Genomic DNA, 10,090 nt, shown 5'->3' with positions numbered 1-10,090 from the left:
TAAGTCCAACACAATTCAAAAGCTCTTCAGGAGATGAAATCCTCCGAGGGTGACGACAACTGGCACTTGCCATTCTTTAACTATCTCGATTGCTTTAATCCACAATGGCTGATCGATGTTTATTATTACGCGAATATCATGTGAACAGCTAGATATACATTTTCTGGGTGTAGTATCAAAACTGTTGACATCATTTGGGGTTCATTTGGATCATTAAGAATGATCGGCAGAAACTCGATCGTCGACTTCTCCACCAAACCGCTATGATACTTGTGCACAAATCCAGACCAGTTAGGATGACTGATGCTAGTCTCAAGTGCATTAGGTAATCATACATTCAGCCATATAAGATCTGTTGTTTTAAATGAAATCTCCGTTTTCATATCTATAAGTTGTTTGATTGGAATATACCTCCTAACTGAAAGTAGTCCCTGTTTCGCAGCCATATTTAAAGCATAATAAGGGTCAAGCGAAACAACACGTGCATAAAAATACATACTTCTACTGACAATAGTAAATTGAAAACAAATTTGGCCTAAATAGCTAGTTTTAAATACAAATATTACAAACACTGACGATCTGAAATCTAAATAAATAAATAAATATGGAATTCCACCTGGTGGGAAATTCCCGCACACCCACACTCGTCTATAGTCTTCACGACTAACTAAGGCTTAAAATGCTCTGCTTGGTTCCTTAACCCTCAAACCATTCACTTTAACACCATAATCTCTTTCATAAATGATGTGGAAGCTGGGATATGAGCAAAAACCTGTATTTTATGTCGGCCATTTGCCAAAATCCAAAATGGGGACTTTCCCCAGGCCGGATGAGCTGGAACGTTTTTTTGGTTGATATGTGGACCATAAAAGATACAAATCCGTTGAGAAACACTTGTTTCTAATTTTTTCCGAGATTGGTCCTTTTTTGCTCGAAAATAAGCATACTAATTGTCTGGAGCGCTACGTGTAGTTTTAAAGCAGGTGAGGACTGACGACGTATTGTTACAGTTTGTGGCGAGCAAACGTTCTCAACAATTGGCGTACCGAAGACCGGCGGTCGGCGGTAAGTACGGCGGTCGGCGGTATTACCAATTTCGTTTTCTTGGCTAGCATTTTAACGTATGCTATTATAGAGGTGAATTTTTTAAACAATCGATGTACTTTTTAGCAAAATTTTATCAATCTAATGAAATTGCAAAATTAAAGATATTTGCCTTATTGGTCAATTATAAAACTATAATTCTTATTATTTAAATGCAAACAACAAAATTTTAGGGATTCTTAATAAGCGCTGTTCCGTCATTGTTAGAGAAAGGCCGAAGTGAGTGAAGTTACATAACTTCGGAAAAATAGCGGAAAATAAATACATCATTTTTTTTGTTCGTTAACATTACACTTTTTATTCGTTAACATTAACACGACGACTGCCCTAAATATATGCCGAAGTTTCAGTTGTTCTTCTAGGCCAGAGGTTCGTAAACATTTTTAAACGCAAAACCCTAATATAAATTATCAGTTTTTGAATTCCAGGATGGGCAACAATTTTTTCAGAGATGGCGTCATACTAAAAAACCTGATGTTTCCATGTGAACTTTATTTGCAAAAACATACATAATAACGAGACTCAGTGCATAGAAGAAAATGCTTTTTTTTTAATTTGTTTTTGTTTTGAACTTTGTTAGTGTGAAATGAGACGAAGTTTGTTTAGTACACCAAACAATCCAAACATACTTTTAATCAACTGTTTACCGTCGTCACCAAACAGTCTTTGTTACTAAACAAACGAAATTAAACAATGGACTTTTACAATCTTATGTTTTTTTGGACATTTTTCGCTAAATAACAGCAGGCAAGAAGAGAAAAGTGTTGACTTGAATAAAAAAATTACGTTTTTTCGAAAAAAAAATTCAGGGATTTAGCTTGTTATCAAAGAAGAATGAAAAAGAAATACTGGAATATTCGACGTCTCAGTTTGCCCTGATTTGTAGAAAAGCCTCATTCAGCAAATTGTCGCAATTTATTGTGTGGCCTTTTCTGATGAACTATTTGGAAACTTTTTGTAGAAGGTAACACTAGCAAATAAATTTTATGTATAAAAAGGGTAGCCGAAAATTATTTTTTGGTGGAAATCCCAATAAAAGAATTAACCTTTATATTCAAATCGATGTTTTTGTTTTTAAATGTAAACAGATGATTTGTGATATATTTGCATCAAACAATATTATAGCATAAGAACAGAACAGTAAATTGCGGCAGGACTAAGTATTGCAAATACTGTAGTGTAACACGACAACCGGCCAACACATTAACCATAACCTCACCATACAAGATGTCCGATTTAGACAAGTTATAAAACTAAGGCGAATATTTTTTTAGCTAAAATTTAAATTTTTACCTAAAATTTTTTTTGGAGAAATTTTGACATGTAAGAAAGATTATTTAAAGTTAAACGACATATATTGTTGTATGAAGTACCGCAGTAGTGTCTTGGCGTTGTCAACCACACGTTTTTTGTTTTTTTTTCTACTGACTACCTGTCGAACACAAATCAGTTATTTTTTTTGGATTTAAGCAAAACTTATACTATCAGAAAAGTAAGATGCTGGTCATATTTTTAATTCAAAACAAACTAAATGACAATTTTAAAAAGCTGACTATACTTTTTTTAATTTTGTAAACGAATTATTTTGACAAATTTATATTTTTTTTTTGAAAGGCCAGTGGTTCCCAACCTTTTTATTTCGTAGCCTAATTATGTGCCGTTACCGTTTTGTAATCCCAAATTTACGCCTACATAGTCGGACAACTTCCCAATAAATACATTGATTCTAACAACATCCAAATAATCCTTTTTTAGTTCGGGCTCATTTTTGAATTGGAATAAAATATCTTGATGACAACAAACTGAATTAAAACTGACGTGCTAACTGCGTAGCGAAACACACGTATCTGGTGAGATTTTGCCTTCAGGTATATACTTTACAAATAACCATAAATGGCCTCGTTCCTATTATAGTTTTAAATATGCTAAAATATATTTTCGTAAAACAAAACATATTTAGTTGCAATATTTTTTTAAGCTTTATGGCCCACTGAAAATAGTCTTGTGGCTCACTCCTGGGCAAAGGCCCACCGTTTGGGAACCACTGCCCTAGGCATTGGAATGGGAAAGACCAAACTACCCTGACGGACTGTTACATTTTAAAACAAATCTGGATATTGATTTTACACATATATTATATCAGAAATATTTTTTATTAAGCTAGCTGAAAATTGTTTTAAAAGTTTTTAAACTGTTGCTTTTATTTTTTATAATATAATGTATTGAAATAGCGATGAACTTTAAAGATTAAAACAATTTCACAAAATCATTGAAACCTACGAAAAAGTTCCGATTCGTAGACACATAAGTGCACTAAAAATAAGTTGTACGACGATTAGTTAACACTTAAAAAAATATCGTTAAAACAAGTAGATACCGCCGAGCTTTAATAAAAAATTACTACTAAAAAACAAACTTTTTTAGAAAACAAATCAACAAAAACAAACACACAAAAAAACTAGGCTTTGCAAAACTAAATTAAAATTAAAATTAAAAAAAAATAAGAAGAATAAGAATGTTATCTTTAGTAGTGATGCATAGAATTGCCTTCATGAGGTTGATGGCCATATTTTAACTATGGCCAATCGAACCGTATCATGGTGTTATAGACTGAAGCATCCGCTGCACTCATTATGGTGGTGTACGTCGTGTGGGCATTGAATACCAAGGGCGATGAGAGAACCTAGGAAGAAAACAATTAACCAACGAGTTTGGCACATGTATAAAGTTAAGAACAACAAGCTTTTTTTCGCGAGTATAAGCCTTAAAACACCAAAGTCAGTGTGCCCAAACTTTTTGGCCTCAAAACATTTTTTAGATTGAATTGAAATCGGGTTTTGGGAACAGATTTAATATTTTACCACAAATCTACGGGCAGATATGATCTAAAACAAAACTCGACAATATGTGAAGTGACAATTTTTTCTTGGGGTGGCATAAATGCAATCTTTGGTTAGCAACAGAGCACAAAGAATATGCTCAAACTAGAGACGATTGGCATTAGTTGGTCTGATTAAACTTCACTTTTAACAGTTGCGAAGTTTTTATTCAAAATGCTACGTGTGCTTTCAGGCAGATTTGTTCGCAAATGACAATTCCACTTAATAGTTATGTGGCCAACCGTTGAGTGGTGCTACACAATATAAAAACACCGACTTAGATTGACCCAAGAAAAGCACGCAGCTCGAAATTCATCGTGTAATATCTCCGAAAGTAAACAAGATATAGACCAGAAAGTTTTACACATTACACAAAGCAATCTAACTCCGACAGCTATTCGACTTTATCAAACAAATATTAAAATATCATTATTCAGTCATATTCGGCCTTAAAATTGTGCCGTGCCAAAAATGACATAAGTCAAGCATGCCAAAAGGACTTAGATTGGATGGTTTAACCAATCTTGGGCCGGATAAGCGTCACAAAACGTGACACATCATGATGTGTAGGTCTTGAGATATGATGACCAAAATAGCCCACGCATTTTATTGGATGACCAGCAACTTTTGGAAGATAGTTTTTCAACGTTTTGGAAAAGTATTGAAAGCATTAAAACGCGGTTATTACATGCACCAAGCGTATGCACATTATTTAAATAAATTAGCCAAGGAGGTCAAGCACTTCTAATCAAATAAACAAGAAATAAGGCCCTTGAAGTGAACGACATTATGCACTATTTAAAAATCTTTCGGCTTTTATTCAGCTTTTGATGTAAAGCGATCTCTACTGAGGTGCAAAACCTTAAAATACTTGCATTCATGAGCATTGAAGCAGTAAACAAATCTGTACCTTGTACAAGCCAGCAGCGCTAAATTGATCCTGACCGAGGGTGTTCATGGCTTTAATAGCAGCATCTCGTCTGTCGTCCGATGCCGGTGCAGGTTCCCATGGGTCGTAGTTTGTTTCAACTAAATACCACCTATACAAAAAATAGTTTCTTCTTTATGGAATGACTAACGGTTAAGCGTTAGCCACCTGAGGTACACATAACCACAAGCAGCAATCTAATTTTAATATGTTATGGAAATCTACTAGAGTATTTTCTTCTAACAAATAGAACTTTGTTTGAGGGTAGTAATAAATCGTAGGATTTTTGCACAATTTAGGATTACATACATAGGGATTTATGTTTGCAATTCAATAAAACACACCATGCAGTTTTGCAAAAAGACTGGTCTAGTGCATGTGAACTACTTACATACAATCATGTGAACAAACATTTACTTTTCATCGGGAAAACAACAAAGCACTCATATGTTTAAGTTTATCTCAAGTAAACAATACAATGTGTTCAATGCACATTTGTCAAAATATAAAGTAAAATGACGAAAATCAAGCAAGGAATTAAAGTGTATGTAGTTGCAATTGTGGCACATAACTTATAAAGGACATACAAATCAAGAAGGCATGGCTATTAGAATTAACTCACGGGTGTGTCTTGTCTTGTCCAAGAAATGTGACATTTGCCAATGTGTGTGCATTCCGTACTATAATGGCCCCTTCGTTTGGCTTTATGCCACCAACAATAAAGTATACTGGTGCAATGGTTGACCTGTCCTTCAACATTTTAAATGCCTCATCATAAGTTGTGGCCTCCTCTAAAACCTGCAAAAATGACGTTTTCATGTACCATTTTTACTGTTTTTAAAATGAGGCATTGTAAAACCATCATTATACAAAAAAAAGAAATAAAACACTTTGTAATTCATAATCCTACACAAGGTAAATTTATTGGTTTGTGCACAAAAAAAGCACAAATTATTAAGACCCAAACCAAATTATCAAAATTTCAAGCAAGCAGAATTACCCTTCTCTCATGAAAGAAAGTTGCTTCTGAATTCTCCAGAATAGCTAGTAGATTGTCCCAAATATGCCCTTGGTCTCTTTCATCCCCAGTAATGGAAAACCCACCAGGCCTACATCCAGTTATCAGTCCAATGTAACCAATGTAGGTTGTGCCCATGTATAACGTCTAAGAAAATAAATAGAAGCAAACATATAAAACCAAGTTGTTTAAACTAAAATACAGTTGAACACTAATGAAAAGTACAAGTAGAGTATATACCGAATACTGATTTACCATGTATTTCCAATTATACAAACTATATGTTAAGGGTAGCTTGGCATTATTATTTATGCACCTTTCCATTTTTGGTGAAGTCCACCTGTATAGTAAGGTTTTTTAAGAATTCAGGTTCATTGTAATCAAGATTGCGACCATGAAAAATTTTTCCCTTTTTGTCTGTTGCCACAATGCTAGTACATGCTCTAGAGAAAAATACAAATTAATAAAATTGAATATTGATCAACTTTTAATTCCAATTTAGATAGAAAAAATTAACTGAAATCACATTTACTCTAAGAGTAAGTTAATAGAGTGAATTAATTTTTAAAAGCTGTTTAGTAAAAGTACACCGAAAGCTATCGCAGACTCACCGATTTAGTAAAAGTTACTTTATTAGTTGTCAGTTTAGTGAGAACTACCATAAATCTAGGGTCCACCTAACTTAGGAAGTTATATATATCATATAAACATATCTCAAAGTCACAACACACAGTCAAGGATAGACCTTTATTCAATATTGTTTAAATAATACACACCGACTGTCACTGGAGTCAAAAGCGGAAACATCATAAATAATGTTGCACAATACCACATCCCCGAGAGGAACTGTACTGGCTTCACTAAGGCCTCTTATTTCATCAGCAAATGGCTGTGGAAGATAGCGATCCAAATCAGCAGCCACAGTTTCCACAACTTTTATAAGAGCATCAGACGGAATCACAGACCTACATTTAAAGTAGACTCTTGTTAACAAGTGATCTGATATAATCCAATTTTAGCAACGTATAAAAGTCAGGGAAAGATATTACTCAGGTTGACATTAATTTATTTTGTACACTGTTATGGAAGGTAATAATGTGATTACCTGTTGCTATTTTTTTGGGAAAACAATGTTCCAAAAATAAATATTTTCAAAAAAAATTAAAAAAATGTAACAAGTTTGGAAAAATAAAAGAAGACCATAATGAGCATATTCTTACTGAAGTAATTGCTGTAAACCTTTTTCCAAAACCGCAGCATCAGACATGTTTGCTAGAAACTGCCATCTGTAAAACAATTTTTTTTATTCAAAATAGTTTCCAAAAAAATCACAACCCTGTTTCCAGAACTCTTGTGCAAGTATATATTATACAACAATACTACAAAGTTAATGTTGCCAAAATCTATTCACCCTTGACCCAAGCAAAAGTGGTATACAAACATGCAAAACTCCAGTTGTGCCTAAAATTTTCCATAGTAATTTATTTACTGCAGTTGTAGGTTTCATATAATTAATGGTACAGCTTAAAAATAAATGTAAAAGCCCAAAAGGTGGAGTAAATCAACATAAACTTAATGAAGACGTTTTTATGCAGTTCCATATTATCATCAGGTTATGTGACTGAAATATACTCATACCTTACTTATCAAAAGTGTAATACAATTCTTATCATTTCTATTTGTTGAGGACCACATTAATCATTTTATTAGCTCCAGGTGTTGGTAAGGCAGTGTTAATACGATGTCAACATGCAGGTTTAAATATAGTTATGGATGACAAAATGTCTCTATTAAGATGATGTTAATTTACTCTACCTTTTTGGCTTTGGCATTCCTTTTCAAGCAACATTGTAATCTGTGCACAATTTACCCAAAATCATTATATCCACAAATTTTAGCATTAACTTGATACCAGCTGCACAAATTTAAGCTGCGTTTAACATCTCATTCAGCACTATGCAAAGTTACCAATCTGACCTTAATACTCACTAAACTAATAAAAAATAGGAAAACAAACACCTTTGAATTGGTGGTAGATCCAAGTTTACAACGTATGTTTTTGCTGGAACTGCTGCCTGTCCATGTTCCATTGTTAAAACAACATGGCCACTGGCTAACATGGCAAAAAAATTAACTAAGGTCAACCAGTAAAGCATCTTATCTATGTTTTTATTCAACCTAAACAAAAATATAATTTGTCAATTTTTAGTTTTTTTAGCAAATTATGTTTGTATATTATTTTTTGGGTAATGCATAGAACAACCAAAAAATATATTAAGGTAAGCATGACAGAGAGACTTGCATAATATATTACATATCATGCAATAGCCTTATCAATAAATAAAACACAAAATATACACATTAAGACAATAAAAACTGTTAATTAAAACAAAAGAAGAACTGGCTACTGGCTAGCCTTATCACTTTATCAAGCATTAGTCAACTACTTAAGCCAGTATGACATCACAAAACAGGTAACCGGGTCCACTGACGTGTGACCAACACTCAGTCGAGAGGTTTCGGAACTTCACAGGGATTCTACTGGATACAGCTTTATCTAAGGGCTTGAATCACCGCGTTACGTTATCGACTATGGGGGAAGGTAGCCAAGTGCTGATACCCGCTGATGAATTTTAGCCGAAAGTAACAATTTCAAACACTTTAACATTGGTACAGCTATGTGAAATACCTGCCCAAAATCGAAATGTTCCAACAAACAATCCGTTTTTTTGATTGACATGTTTTTTTTTGTTAGACATGCTGTTGTAAGATTTGTCTGACTATCGATGTAGCGCTCCATAAAGGAATTTTGCAATACGGTCATCGGTACGGCATATTAATTTTTATAGAACCGTAGACAGAAGTGCAAAATAACTTGTGTACCCCTGATTGGGAAACCCTGGTTGAGAAGAATGCTAAACACAATATTTTTAACACAACTGCAATTTATCGCCCATGAACACAGCATCCATTTCAAATGGGCCCTATTCAAGTTACAAATTTTGCCAAATTAAACTAGATAAACCATAAAAATTAAGGCGGCTTACAGAAAGGATGTTTATTATTCATTTTCTTTGAGTAGGCTAGCGCAGCGTGGAATCGGTTCTCCATAAATGCAATTTCTGTTAATTATGTCAAGTTAAAGTATTTTCGCGGTTTGCACTAAACCTCTTTACAATATCGCCATTGTAGGTATCATATGTCTCCATCTTGAAGTTTATCAGGATAAAAATGCACTGTATTTTTTTGCTTAGCGCGAATTTTGTACGTGTTTTCTGTCAGATAAAGCTGGTGGGGTCAACGGCTCTAATAAGTTGGCAAGATCATCTTGATAAATGCCAATAAGCGAGTAGTTGACAAATGTTTATTGTGTGCTTAAGGCAGGGGTGGACAAATGCCAGATTGGAAACTTTGGATATTGCGCGGGGGAGATGTTTTGCAGCTGAAAAAATGCGCGGCTGAAAATAAACTTTGACTTGAACTTGCGCGGCTGAAAATAAACCACCAGGCTACCGAACGTTGTAAGTTGCGATACTATAATAAACTTACAGGTTTACAGTGTTCATGGAATGCTTGAAGCACTGAGCAATTTTTGGTTGGTGTGCGGGCGCAGCTAAATATTTAAAAAGCTGGATTGTGTAGCATTTGTAGCGTCATAAGTAATAATTAGTGGATAATTTGGAATTTATAGTATTGTGTATTTATCAAATATGTTACGATTTACGATTTGTCACTTTTTCACGCCTTTTACCAAACACTCGCTGTTACACTGAGAACAAAGCATTCGGCTGTTTCACACATGAATAATGTTATATCGTGACACATATATTTCCGTTATAGATAAAAGTATTTCACCTGTGTGAACGTTATTGTTAAAGTTCCCGGCTGCCAAAAAGGCGCTGAATTATAAATCATTTCCGCTTTTTGGTGTCGCCTTTCCTCTTTTATGCAAACTTTCAACTTATATATGCGAAACCTTATATCAATATATCCAGTCTTGTCTAGTCAATACAGTGAGTGGTTGTGCTTTCCGGCATTAGCCGGTTTGCCCATAATAGCCACAAACTTTGTGGATTTGTAATCAGACAACAGCAATACTTATTGAAGCAATAGTGAGGTTGATTGCCGAGGCAAATTAGTTTAATGAGACTTGTAATCAAC

General features: G+C 34.2%; 1 protein-coding gene across 2 annotated transcripts; it reads right to left on the bottom strand.

Annotated features, from left to right (window-relative positions):
* Positions 1–3,303: 3,303 nt before the first annotated feature.
* Positions 3,304–8,101, bottom strand: LOC146161043 (N-acylethanolamine-hydrolyzing acid amidase-like). Of its 2 annotated transcripts, none has more exons than XM_083384166.1 (8): positions 7,949–8,101; positions 7,150–7,215; positions 6,706–6,894; positions 6,246–6,372; positions 5,912–6,076; positions 5,534–5,709; positions 4,894–5,023; positions 3,304–3,787 (listed from the first exon to the last, which is right to left on the bottom strand). In XM_083384166.1, the coding sequence occupies exons 1-8, from the start codon at positions 8,083–8,085 to the stop codon at positions 3,680–3,682; spliced, it is 1,098 nt and encodes a 365-aa protein (XP_083240292.1). In that variant the 5' UTR covers positions 8,086–8,101; the 3' UTR covers positions 3,304–3,679. The 2 variants fall into 2 exon arrangements, with proteins under 2 accessions (XP_083240292.1, XP_083240293.1); XM_083384167.1 differs by lacking the exon at positions 7,949–8,101 and adding an exon at positions 7,745–7,846.
* Positions 8,102–10,090: the final 1,989 nt, after the last annotated feature.

Source organism: Ascidiella aspersa, chromosome 3 (genome assembly GCF_963924565.1).
Source record: "Ascidiella aspersa chromosome 3, kaAscAspe10.2, whole genome shotgun sequence".
NCBI lineage: Eukaryota > Metazoa > Chordata > Ascidiacea > Phlebobranchia > Ascidiidae > Ascidiella > Ascidiella aspersa.
Note: the sequence above shows the minus strand (reverse complement) of the source record. Positions and strands in the feature narration are given on the sequence as shown.

Excerpts from the sequence above, each read along its gene's own strand:
- LOC146161043 (XM_083384166.1), bottom strand. The coding sequence starts at position 8,085 with ATGCTTTACTGGTTGACCTTAGTTAATTTTTTTGCCATGTTAGCCAGT. Across the intron at positions 7,216-7,948 it reads GATCTACCACCAATTCAAAG|ATGGCAGTTTCTAGCAAACA; the intron begins GTGTTTGTTTTC and ends ATTGTTTTACAG. Across the intron at positions 5,710-5,911 it reads CTTTCTTTCATGAGAGAAGG|GTTTTAGAGGAGGCCACAAC; the intron begins GTAATTCTGCTT and ends TCATTTTTGCAG.